The following is a 14175-nucleotide window of genomic DNA, read 5'->3' on the forward strand; positions in this document are numbered from 1 at the left end:
CACAACTAGTTTATCATTGGTTGATTTGGAAGACCTAGTGACGTCATGCAAAGTAGTTCGTTTTTATTAAAAAAAAAATTTTTCATGCATTTATTTCAAAAGGCATCTGGACAACATGCTTAAATATCTTGCAGCAGTCTCCTGCAAAGGTTTCTTTTCTTGTACAAAATCCAGACCTGTACACTCTTTCTAAAAACGGCTTTCGTTTTGTAGAACTTAATATGTTCATCCAGGACATTGTACATTCTTGAGGCCATAAAATAGAAATTCTTCTGAGAGAACGTCGTACGTGTTTTTGGAATTAAATCATTCAAATTACAGGAAAAACTCGTACGAGCATTCTGCTGGGATTGGGCTGCAAACCAGGCGAGATAAGTGTGCTTGTCAATTTAATTGACGGATGCATCGAGAAAATAGGAAACTGGATGGCTGAAAACAGACTAACATTAAACCCATCAAAAACTGAACAACCATGGGTGGCTTCAGCCAGACGACAGAATTTGATCCAGGATACGGCCCTACCCAATGTAGGGAGTACCGCTTTACCCACCGTTAAACTACTGGGAGTTTTACTCAATTCCGACTTTTCTCTTAACGCTCAAATTAGTAGAACGATAAGTTCATGCTTCTACCAGCTTAAACAAATTAAATGCATACGCAAAAATTTGCCGGTTGATGCCGCCCGTCAATTAATAAATGCGTTTGCAGTGTCTAGAGTCGATTATTGTAATGATCTGATATGTATATGATCTATGCAGGTCTACCAATAAACAAAATGACTCACCTACAATCTGTACTGAATGCCGTAGCGATACTTATTTTTGGAATCTCTAAGTTCAGTCATATCACTCCACTACTTCGGGAACTACACTGGCTACGTTTTCCACAGAGGGTCGAATACAAACTCTGTTGGCTTATGTATAAGTCACTGCACAACTCTGCTCCGGAATATCTAAGGGAACATTGCATTCCAGATGAACTAGCTGACAGGCGTCTCACGCTTAGATCAGCTATGTCTACGGCGAGAGGAAAAGTTATTATACCTCTACGCAAACAGCGCACTAAATTTATGAACGCGCATTTGCGGTCGCAGGCCCTATGGTATGGAATGCTCTCCCAGCAGAGGTGCGAGGCTGTGAAAGTGAAGTGATGTTTCGGAAAAAACTTAAAACCCACTTGATCCACTAATCATTTGAATTAATCCGTAGCATGTGACAACAAAATAAATTGTTTTAATTAAATTACAAATTTAAAAGCTTCAATTAAATTAATTCAACAATAGAATCACTATGTAAAGCGCCCTTGACGTATTTTATTACGAAAATGGCGCTATATAAGTTATCCATAATAATAATAATAATCTACTCCTGTGGCCGTATGACCAGAAATGTGTCAATGACTCTTTTTTATAAAAATGTCTAATGTCCTGTATTTTCATGAATTGGAACAATGTCTCAGATGGGGCAAAGTGGGAGGACATCGCAGCTTCACTCTTAGTATTAATTTTTGGACGTTTATTAGGGGTAGGGGGTTCATGACAGACGCAGTGCAACCTCCCCAGCCCACTATACCATAGGTTGCCACTGACTGGAATGAACGCTTAACAAAAGGGCTTAGCGTCATTTAGCCTCTTTAATTTTAATACTACAATAAAAATCGTTTAATTTTTTTTCAAGTGAAGTTAAGTTAGGTAAGGATAGGATGAGTTATGTTAAATGATATAATTTTTTTTGCTTAACTTAATCCTTAGTTCAACTTAATAATTCATTCTTAACTTAAGTCTTATTTTTTTATTATTATACTTAACCGAATCAATCCGAACCTTGCATAACTTGACTTAACAAAAAATAGGCGTTTAGTTCGGCCGTTTCCAAAGCGTAAGCTTACAACCTGCCAACACTTAGAACTTTTTACCTTTATTCATTCAACGGACTGCCCAGCCATTCGGGTGAATGCCGGCATTTAATGAACAGCCTAGCCGTTCTGTTGAGTGGCTGATATAACAATTTGGCGGCGACAGATACATTATTGAGATCACCATAATCGATAGTTTATTTAATTTCTTTCCTGTGACAATTTTCTTTTTCTGTCCTTGCCATTTGTTTATTTTTATTAATCTTATTAACTAAAGGTTTTTTTTATTTATTTGATTTACATATCGTACATATAAGTATGATAGTTATATTTGTATTGTTTTATAAAAAAATATATTTTTTTAACTGTGTTGTATGGTAAAATTGACTAGACACAATTATTTTTATTTTTTATGTATACGACCTAAGCCAATAACAACAGTTACATGAAGAAACATAAATACAAGAAACTGAACAAAAATAACATAAATCTATGTAGCAAAGACAAACAAGGGGAATACAAAATGGTATACAATATATTCATAAAAACGAAAGACGTAAGACTTTGAGCTAAACCATGCCAATCCAACTTTATCCCACACTGTTTTAGTCGCGAAGAGATATACGAAAAGCCGAAAGATCTATCCCAAAAAATTCCAAGTCATGCGATGAATTGACTAATCTACACATTCTGGACATTGGAACATATAAACAAAAGTTGCTCTTAGAAGATTTCATAAATAGCAGATTTTGACTCCTGGTGACTTGGTTGGGAACATGAAAAAAAAATTGATTGTAACAAAGATGGGACATTTATAGTATTAAGTATTTTGACAATGCATAGAAGGTCTATCTCAGTTCTACGTTTCTCCAATGAAGACAAATAAAGAGATTGCTCTAAATTGGAATAATAACCCTTTTGTAATCCGAGCGACCATGCCACTTTTCTTAGAAAACGGTGTTGAACAGACTCGATATGGTCAGTATGAGTCCTGAAGAATGGAGACCAAATAGGAGAAGCGTATTCTAGATGGGGTCGAACTAGCGAGCAATCAAGAGTTTTGATGGTTTCGTTCTTTATGTAATTTTATGTTTTCATTTATTCGTTCACAAGAACTAATAAACAATTATACAGAGGACTGTTTTTAATTGATTTAAAATATTTTTTGACTTTCTGTTTGTTTTATTTCTTCAGGTAAATCATTGTACTTTTTTAAAACCTTGTAAAGTGTGTTTTAAGTTTTTCTCCTTTTCATGTATTTTGATCAGTTCTGTAAAGCATTTTCAATTATTTTACCTGTTTATTTATGGAAATAATTTAAAAACATAGATAATATTGAATTATTCTACAACAAATTTGTTAATAACGTATCTCCTTATTGCATACTCCCATATCACTGGCGGCTCCTGACCGAAAACATTGGCAGTGCATTTCTTTACGCTTTGTCAACTTGTTTATTAAATTCAATAATATTATAACAATATGGCAGGTCTGACGTGATAAACGAGCAATAGTATGCAGCCCGCGCATCGGAACCAGAAACGCTAAATGCGCCCAAAATAATACGCACGTTATACGTAACTAAATTAGTACTAATATCATGTCGTTACGCATGTTCAAAGTGACATTACAAACGAACTTTAAACTTCAAATATGTGCATGCGTTAGCAATGCCCGGAGCATGTATATTATCTTCTCCCTCTAACGCACGATTCACCGATTCACGATGAAAAGTTGTCTATCTCGCTCAAATGACGATTTTAAGAGATATGGTATATTTCATACAAATTCAGGGTAAAGAATTGTGCCAAACAGAATATGCACGGGGACGATTGCGCATGCGTAGACAAGATAATAAAATCGTCCGCTAGAGTCGATCTCGCTAGATCTTTTGGCGCTAGTATAGAATATTATGTATGATGTTTAAGATTATATTATTTCAGCGAATGCCTGTTTCTTTGTACCTATAACATATTTTGACTTTCAATAAAATTACTAATTTAATATACATATTTTTACTTGGCAGTGCATTGCCCTTATGCACATACTAAGGAGCCGCCTCTGCCCTATATTCTCTCGATTGAACGCGAACACAAAGAGCTGTCGAAAATGCTCACTTTCGTTTATTTGACATTCCATTTTGGTGTCTTGTAATCAAATAAAATAATATATGTAACGTAAAAGCAAATACAATTTCTTGTAATTTTTTTTTTTCGAATGACGTATAACCTTTACTATTTTGTCTTATTTTTTTTGCTCATTTTCGAATTAGGAAATAAACAAGTAAACGTACGATTAACAGAAAACATTTAATTGAATTTCATACGCCAACTATACAAATTCGTAGCTAATTTTGAAATTTTTTAAGTGGTTGGGTTCTTGAAAGCCTACAATAACAATTATTATTTAAAAGTTTTAAGAACAAAATAAACATCAATTAGTTATACCAATTACAATAAATAATTATTGCGAAGTTGATTCGCAATATATTTTGGAATTTTAATTGCCTTTGGTAGTGAGTAAATAGATAGACAATTATCAAATTATTGACATTTGTGAGTAGGTACCTACCTCTGTGCTATTTGAAGACAGGTGTTTTAAACCCTAAAAATAAAAATAAAAAGAATTAACAAATGAATTTTAATATCAAATACAATTAAAACTTTATAAAATTATTTTTGAGTTGCGAAAAGATCTAAATATTTTTAATTCTTATTTGCAAAAAACATCGAATGCCTTTTCCTATCATGCAAAAGGTCTCAGGTTCGATTCCCGACGTGGTTGATGCAAAATATTTATCCGCATGTACAAAAAGAGTGAAACTGCAATCAATTTTATTTTAAGCGTGTCTAAAAAACTTATTTATAAAATTAAACTTACTAGAATAAGTCCTCAATGAAATAATTAAGCTTTAAATTAATTTCACATAGGTAAACATGAAATAGCTTAAATTAAAAAGTTCATCATAATATGTCTCATATCCACGCCTAATGGTGCATAGGGCACTGTATTACTGCACAAATTTCAGCCTCAGACTGATTATAGTGTTCTTTTTTACATTAAACAAAAGCATTTAATACTTGGGGAAATTCTGCTTATGATGACATACTTTTTTCAAAGGAAAAAATTTTTGACAATTATTTTAAATAACAAACAACAAAATATCATAAACTATTTAGCAGGGGCGAATTGTTTAAATAAGCGATTATGCACAGCTTATCATTATATCTGCTGAATTGGCATGTTTTTATACTTTTAAACTACTTTAAATTACTTATATTATATATGTAAATAAAATCAATATATTGCTGCTCTTACTATAATGTGTCATTAATTTTGAAGATGTTTTTTAAATTGACTTGAATTTTTTGTCTTATATTTCACTAAAAGATTCTTCTCGTCGTTTCTTTGAATCCCTTAAAATAAATATGTGTATATTTATGTTTTTCCTTTTTTTTAAAAATGTTATTACTATTTTATTTTATTTTTACATCTGAGCATGTTTTTCATTCTTTATTTCCATTCTTAATTTTTAATTACTCTTACAAATTTTCTTCATTTTTAATAATATTTCCATTTGTAAATACTCACTACAAACTACAAACTTTAAAATATCCTTTTTTCACTTGAATTTTAATTTTTAAACAACTTTCATTTATGTTTTTCTTTTTCCTTCTCTTTTTTATACTTTCATAATTAACCTTACATATAATTGCTTTAAAATATGGAAACTTCACTGGTCCGTTAGAATTAAGTCTAATTGTGTAAAATATTAAACTTTGTAACTGTACCGTATGTTTCCTAAATAAAAGAAAATAAATTAAAAAAAATTAAAACAATATTTTACTTTCGATAGTAATGTTTTCTAATAAAAATGTTTATGGGAAAATAAACAGAATAATTGTTAAATATTATAAATCACTACCACTGTTTAAATCTTCCTACAAAAAAATAATCTACAAAGTGCGCCCAGCGCCCATCGCGTTCTCAGTGAACGATGAAACTAGCCGATTACCTCAGCTTATTTCTCCATACAACAAAAGTACATTTTATTTCACATCCTTAACTCAGTCAGGTTTTTTATTAGTAAAACAAGCTTGAAGATTACAAAATTATATGAAAATTCTCTGTTTGGAAACTAGTATTTTGAACATTATTTCTGAAGGACTATTTTTCTTTGATAGGAGACCGTTGACATATTATGTATCACATAGAACATGTGGCATTCAAAGTGGCCGTTTTTGCCATTACTCATTTTAAAGGGAATCGGCCAGTGCTCAGTGTTGACATTTCAATCACAATGGAAATATCTACTGAATATCTTTATGGTATTTTTTTATTAACTTTTGCACAAGTATTGTATTGAAATAGAGCAGAATAACGCTACGTTTATCGCGTGGTTACCATAGAGAAAATAGTAATTGATAAATATATTTCTTGTATCTGATGTACTTTTGGGCACACTCTTGTGCTACATTTCTACCAGTGGCAACACCGCAAACAGACACCGGAAACAGGCCGACTGCTCGACGGCGCGATCGAAGCTAGCCGGAATCTGCGTGTCATCGATCAGCTTTGGTTCAGTTATATTATCTATTAAATCTCAAATCTCAAATTATGTAGTGGATCTTTTGTTGAAATGGTATGATTGTGACTCACCACAGTTTCGTTGCAAGGTTGCGTGAAGTTTGAATGAAAGATTCACTTACATTGTTTGGATATTTAATAGATAATATAATAAATACACGATATTTTAATTTTTTATTTTTTTTACAATAAACACAAGTGATAAAACAGAGTAATAAAAAATAAAGCATAATTACAAAGCAATGAAATAATTCATATTAAAAATAGTAACAAAAAATTAATAGTAAAAATAGTAAACAAAAAAATCCCACAAAGGCATGGCCTGTTCGTGGGTATACGAGAAAATGCTAATGAATTTTTGCTCCTACAATAAATAATGGACAGTTATAATATTTTTGTGTAACATAAGAAAGAAAAAATAAAACATTCTGTAAAAGATAATATGGTATACAACGATGTGATTAAATTAAATACAACACTGAATGAAATTAACCGTGATGCGAAATTTACATGATGTGGGTAATTGTAGGTTTTAGTAAGAGAGAGCAAAAGCGAAACTGAACCAAAGCTGACCGAGGACACGCAGATCCCGGCTAGCTTCGATCGCGCCGTCGAACAGTCGGCCGGTTTCCGGTGTCTGTTCGCGGTGTTGCCAGTGGTAAAAATGTAACACAAGAGTATTTATTTATTTATTTATTTTACCCGGTCGTCATTCTCAATTTTAAGTCAATTATACAAACGGTTATAATAATAATGGGCGTGTTTATTTTTAATCAAATGACAAATAAATAATCAGCTTCTAATAATTTATCATTTAAATTAGTGAGAGCACTGGGGTTGCACTTTATCGACCAATTGGTGAATCCATGGGTTCATGGTAGTCAGTGCAAAGCGAGGATCATTTTCAACATGTAGACTGTTCCTTTGTTTTGTCTTAATTCCCAACAGAGTTGAAAAACCACGATCACAAAGTTTTTTTTTTATTTTTTAAAAGAAATATTTGCGTTCTTACAATTTACGCAAACATTTAATTTTGTTGACCATTTTCAACGAGTTGTAAATTACTCACTATTAGAAAATGGGAACCAAGTTGGGGTAGAGTGGGATAGAACCACGGATCTTTGATCCGTGAGTCCGAGACACCAGCCACGGGACCACAACCCGATTCAAGTTAGGTAATTGAGAATGGCAAAAGGACACACAGTGCTGACAATAGGATAAATGGAAATAAAATATTTTTTTAAACAAAATAAAAACTTTTTTGTAGTCATGTTAGTGGCATAAAAAATATTTGTAAATTCCCCCAAAAACGGTTCATTGCATTAGTCACGCCCCTAATACGCCAAGATTCGGTTAAATTTCGAACTTTATTTGTGACCGTTTCAATTTAAATAGAACGTCGTCACGAATCTTGACGTCAAACTATCATTTGATAGCTTGTAGAGTCGAATATTACGAAATATTTTCCTTTGTAAATGTAAATGATATAGCGTTGATTTGTGTGTATTTTTTTGGATAAAATAAATTGTTTTTATTTTATTTATTTCGAATACAAACAGATGTACAGGTTAAATGAATATTTAAAAAAAAAATGAAATTATATAAAATGTATACATAGTAGGGCCTGCCATCCAATGAGGAAGTTCAGTGTTTTTTTTATATTTTTTTATTTGTTAAAAGACTGTTAAACTAAGTCAAAATTTTTTAATTTTTTTTTTTATATATCGTATTATCGGCGCTACGATTTTTCAAAGTTTTGTATTTCTGAAATAACTCCGCGTGTAACGTCAGAGGTTCATTTCCGCTTATTCTCATTCAGTTCTTCCCATTGGTCCAGAAGCGACAAGCAGACCGGAAATCTTCCATAGCTCTCAGATCATAGGTTGATTCACATGAACCAGTGACGTCATTTAAAGTAGTGCGTTTTTATCAAAATATTTTTTATTATTTTTTCTGTACATTTTCAAGAAACTTTGCCGTACAATTTAATGCTCTAATTTTTACCCCGCGTAAGAAAACATTTTTTTAATCCAATTTCCCGTAGGGCTGAAGTTCCTCATTATATGTATTCACTAAATAATACTGTAATAAAGCGACGACGCGACGCCTTGAAGTTTAAACTATAGAAATAATAAATATACTATATATTAAAATAAGATAAATATGGACAAAACAAGGAGATCGTAGAAAGGAAAAGAAGGAAATTGATAAGGAGTGGTAAAGGATGATTGAAGGAAAGTGAGAGTGGAAAATTGCATTTGATTTAATGATTAAACGAATTATGAATAAAGAGCATGAATCAAGCCTATTAATTCTCTTCTGTACATATTGTATGGAGTGTTAAATATATCAAGACTATTATTTTTTTTGTTAAATGTTTCACATATACGAGGGATTGTAGAATGTTTCCGATGATTAGTTTTAAATTTACGAATATAGAAAATATCAGAGAGTCTAGTTGGCCTGGGGGGGACACGGTAAGCAAGTAGATTAATGAGTTCCGGGGAATCGAATTTATTATTGACAATTTTATAAAGCAGGATCTGATCAAACATATCTCTTCTGTGTGCTAATGAAACAAGGTTATAAAATTTTAATGAAGCTAAATAATTTGGAAAATGCAAATGAAATTTGTATTCTAGTTTTTTCAGGATTTTTTTTTGAACATTCTCGATTCTATTAATATTTAATTTATAAACAGGAGACCAGATAGCAGTGCAATATTCAAGATGGGGGCGTACGTATGTTATGTAAAGCAATATAAATGAACCTAAATTTTTAAAAGATTTACACAGCCGCATGATAAATCCAGTCATTTTGTATCCCTTGTTAATTATAGTTTCTATATGACTATTGTAATTTAAGTTTGAGTCCAAAATAATTCCCAAGTCACGTATTTCGTTTACTTCTCTAATTGTATTTTCATTTATCATATAGTCATATTTTATTTTATTTTTATTACGAGTGAAAGATACTTTGTAACATTTAGACACATTGATATAAAGTTTGTTTTCAACACAGTAATTCGATAATGCATGTAAATCTTGTTGTAACTTTGTACAATCATCTCTACACTTGACTTTAAGGTAAATTTTTTTATCGTCAGCATAACAAAGGTAATGGGCATTTTTGAAACATAACTGAATATCATAAACATAGGCATTAAATAAAAGTGGCCCAAGGTGTGATCCCTGTGGTATACCAGACGGAATGGAGATGAAATCAGATTGATATCCTTCAATCATAATTGACTGAAGTCTATTATCTAAGTAAGAGATAAACCATCTGTATAAGTCACCGTGAATTCCCAGATATTCTAATTTACGCATAAGAATTCGGTGATCCACCTTATCAAATGCTTTAGAATAATCTGTGTATATGACATCAACTTGTTTTTAAACTTTTTGGCGTACTTAAAATCCTTTTTATTATAGTTTCTATTTCGTTTTAGTCTATATGTATTTAAAAAAACAGCTTGTAAGTGAAAATTCTTGTTGGAAGTTCATTGTAATTTATTATAATATGTAAAAAATAAAAGACGAGTAATGTCTACTTAAATCAGTCCAGTCCAGTCTAGAGTCCAGCCCAGAGTCGCTAAAGTGATGAAACCGATCGATTTTTCTACAAAATGTGTGAATTTAAGTATCACCCGTCTTTAATTTGTATATATCTATATATTTTTTTTCAAATATTTTTTTCTTTGCGGTTTACATGTTTAGTAATTAATATATGGACAGGTAAATCGCCCAGAAAAATAATTGAGACGGATATTTAAAAAAATAAAATAACACTAAATACATAAATTTAAACATATTTTAGAACATTTCATTTGTTCATTTCACTATCTTTAAAGCAATACTGATCTGTCATATATGTTTAGATTTGTCAGAAATACAATATATTGCCATTTTCAGAAAGAATATACAAGTTTGGATTCTGTCTAAGGGAAGAGACCATTGCAGGAGACTGCTGCCAGATATTGTATAGATTTATCTAGTATTAAGCGTACTGTCTAGAAGCCTTTTGTAATATCTGTACATATGTTTATGTAATATTTTTTAATTTGTATTTTTGCTATTATTTAATAATTTACATGCTTCCACTTGCTATTATGTTGTATCCCAACTCAACACAGGGCCCTTGGCCTCATAGAATTTTGGATACGTTTTAATATATTTTTTAAATTTATATGTATGGAATTTATCGACAATATTTTAAGTTTGTCCAAATTTTTGCAGACAAGGACTTCCCTCCCTAGGAAGCTGTTAATATTAACATATTACAAGAGAGATGAATAACATTTTAAAGAAGGCAATATAGAAGTCTAGGCATTATGATGTGTCATTGGCTGGTTTAAATGGCCACTTTACACACTGTGTAACATTCTCCATTCTGCCCATATTTGAATATTTATATTCCTTTAACTCTTTCATCTGTTGATGTTTGTGAAGTTAAAGAGCTACAACCTTTCAGCTTCAGTTTTATGGGAAGAATGGTGAATGTTACACGGTGTGTAAAGGATAAACAATAAACAATAAACAATGAAAACATTAGTTTTTTTATATATTACAAACAAGAATCTTATTGTGTATTTGACCAGTTTAAAAGATTTTAGAGTACAATAAGATTTTTCTAGTTTTATGGGTGTTTTCTGCAAATTGAGAAATGCCGTTTTTGTGATCGACACCTTTTTTCGGAGGTAATTAATACAGTTTTTTTATATGAAAGCGGTCTGGCTGTTTTTAGCAGAACGTAGAATCGACCTTACTGCACCCGATAACATCTATATCTCAATTTTTACGAGATTTTGGACTGGCTGCTTTCTGCATAACTACGTTCATATGACATCAGGAGAATAAAACGTTGGAAGTGTTTATGACCGTGCAATAATTTATTTATGTTTTCGCGTACACATATTTTACTCATTCGCGTATTTTATTCATTTTTGTTAGTTTGCCGAATGCTTATGTACATAAAGTGAAATTGACCAAATTGGTCTAGGGGGATTCGAATCCCCCGTTCGGTCCGGCTAGATTAACGTCTAAATAATCTGAACAATTTTAGTGCATTGTTTTAAGTACACATTGTTCCATATTTGTTAGCGGCAAATATTTTTCACGACTCAAAAGTTAAAAAATGACAGCTACAAATGTGGCACATAAAAAATAACGGCTTTTAATGGAGCATCATTAATTTATATCTCCTACACCTACGCGATATGTACAAACAAATCTGCCAGACAACGGACTCTCATTATTTATATTTTTGTCAAGTTCCAGATTAAGCTAGGGTTTCCTAGGACAGCGGTGCCCGTATTTTAACGGCCGTAGTGAACGGTGATGCGGTGGATAACCGTGGTAACGGTGACTAGAGTGTGGTTTCCTAGGAAAACGGTGTTAGAAACACCATTTAACACCGTTTCACTAGGAAATCACTCTCTAGTCGACGTTACGACGGCTGTCTACCGCATCACCGTTCACTACGGCCGTTAAAATACGGGCACCGCTGTCCTAGGAAACCCTAGCTTTACAGACAGTTTCTAAAATCTACAAGGATGTTACAAAAGCAAACCACGTGTGGCTGATAGCAGCCCGAAGGCAGCACCTGATATCTCTCCGAGGCTCGCAAGAAGAAGGCGGGCGGGAGGGCTCCCAGCACGGGGTGTTGGGCCACCAGCTGTGACACGTCCACACCACTAGGGAGAGACATTTCCATGGCGAGCTAGTCCACTGTTCCGAATTACGTGCACCACTTCAATATCCCATATTAACACAATAAAAACACAAACGATTTATAAAAATCACTAAGTAAAAACGATTTTACAACGCGAAAGTAACCGTTTGAGTAGTCCACGAATATAATCACTTCAATTTTTCGAAAATATTTTTTCAATGTTCCATATTACCTCCCAATACCCTACAATTTTTTTAACTGCAAAATTTTATTTTTTGCCAATATTTTTAAAGCGTATTTAAAATTATCGATGGGTATTTCGATTTAATTGTAACAAATATCAAAATTGTTATTATTTTGCAATTTGTGTAACACTGTTTTATCGGAGTCTGCGAGCGTTTGCAATTTGGAGCGCGGTAAAAAGCTACTGTCGAATGTCTAATTCCCTTGACAGGCCGCCTTCGCTTGTCATTACGAACTGACTGACATAACCTAACATTTGCGCCGCGCGGGAAGTGACGACTATGGACACAGTTTTCATCTATCCGTCTCGCTTCGCCGAACGTGAAACTGTATTAGAGGCGTGAGAGATACAAATGTAAACAGTTGAAATGATTGTAGCCAATGGGAGAGCGTGGCGGGTCCCCGCCCCCTCGCGCGATTGGTCGGAATAAGGGAACGCTCGGGAGGGAGGCTTCGGGGATTTCTATTATGAAAGTGTAGTTATTTTTTAAATTGGAATTGTGATAATTGTTTTTGTTGAGTTAGTTCGCTCTGGCTACACCCCTGACATTTGTTTTCCATAGAAAATGGTTTACAAAAGGCCTATAGTTATATCAGTTTATTTACTTCCATTCAAGAGCTGTCTAATATAAAACATGTTCTATTATAATAAAACTGTAAGGGTGGATTGTAGATATTTTACATTGGTGTAGGTGTTATAGAATTTATAAAGTGTAAACTCCAAATCGCCTTTTAAAGAAAAGGTACAATTTTGAGAGTAAAATAATACCAGAATCCAGGATGAAGGTTTTCGACTTGATGGCTACTCTCAGGCTAAAATCATAAAAAGAGAAATCGAGTGGAGATAAGTGCCTACGTCTCGTTGTGTAGTGGTTGATTTATACCATACTTGATTTCTTGGGTTCGTTCCTGGGAAGTCCGAAATAAAATACTTACCTATTGATTAAAAATCGAGCGATTTAAATTGAAACTGTGCAATTGGATGACATTGATCATTTTTAACTTTAAATCTTTGTATAAGTTAACATAAGTTGTGTCAGCTTTTTTCAAAATCGAAAAGTGAGCACAAAAAGTAAATGATTTTTTTTTAAATTTTTTTTTTTTTAATTTATTTATTCATACAAATACATACACATAACAAAAAAATATATAATTACGTATCCCAAACTCTATGATGTCACGGGCCCTGTGTTGAGTTGGGATACAAAATAATGGAAAGTGGAAGAACGTACATAATTAAATAAAAGGAAAGATAAAAATTTAAATATTTATTATTACATCAACATACATATATATAATAAAATAATATATTCCAAAGGGTATCTGGACGACACGCTTAATAGTACCTATATAAATCTATAGGTATAATATCTCGCAGCAGTCTCCTGCAATGGTTTCTTTTTTTAGACAAAATCCAGGACTTGTACACTCTTTCTGAAAATGGATTTATACTGATACGCTAATATTATGGATTAAAAAATCAATTCGTTTTAATATATATTTTACAAAAAATACACTTTCAAACCACCGAAACTTATTAAGTAATATTGTAACTTTTTTATTAAAAATCGGGTGGTATTCTGAATCTTCTCTATCCCCTGGAGATTTTATTTAGAACATTATTGCGACCTTAATCATTACCCAAAACACTTAATTAGGTTGAATTGACCAAGCCGTCTTCGTTTTTTTAAGTTTTTTTGAAGAGTTTTAGATATCATTTGACATTTAATCAACAGTGTGGCCATTATGAAAAATGAAAATCCCAAAATTAACCACTCTTTAGGGCGGAGATGATTCAGAATACAACCCCTAGGGGAC

At 32.5% G+C, this 14175-nt stretch overlaps 1 protein-coding gene across 1 annotated transcript in view; it reads right to left on the bottom strand.

Annotated features, from left to right (window-relative positions):
- Nucleotides 1-12595, bottom strand: part of dmrt99B (doublesex-Mab related 99B) — a 75334-nt gene extending 62739 nt beyond the window's left edge. The window contains exon 1 of the mRNA XM_088240004.1: nt 12013-12595. Coding sequence (XP_088096130.1) covers nt 12013-12156 — 144 coding nt within the window. The 5' untranslated portion in view covers nt 12157-12595. The remainder of the gene's footprint in view (nt 1-12012) is intronic.
- Between the last annotated feature and the right edge of the window lie 1580 nt (nt 12596-14175).

Source organism: Micrasema longulum, unplaced genomic scaffold, assembly GCF_059751315.1.
Source record: "Micrasema longulum isolate JH-2025_06_02 unplaced genomic scaffold, ASM5975131v1 h1tg000120l, whole genome shotgun sequence".
NCBI lineage: Eukaryota > Metazoa > Arthropoda > Insecta > Trichoptera > Brachycentridae > Micrasema > Micrasema longulum.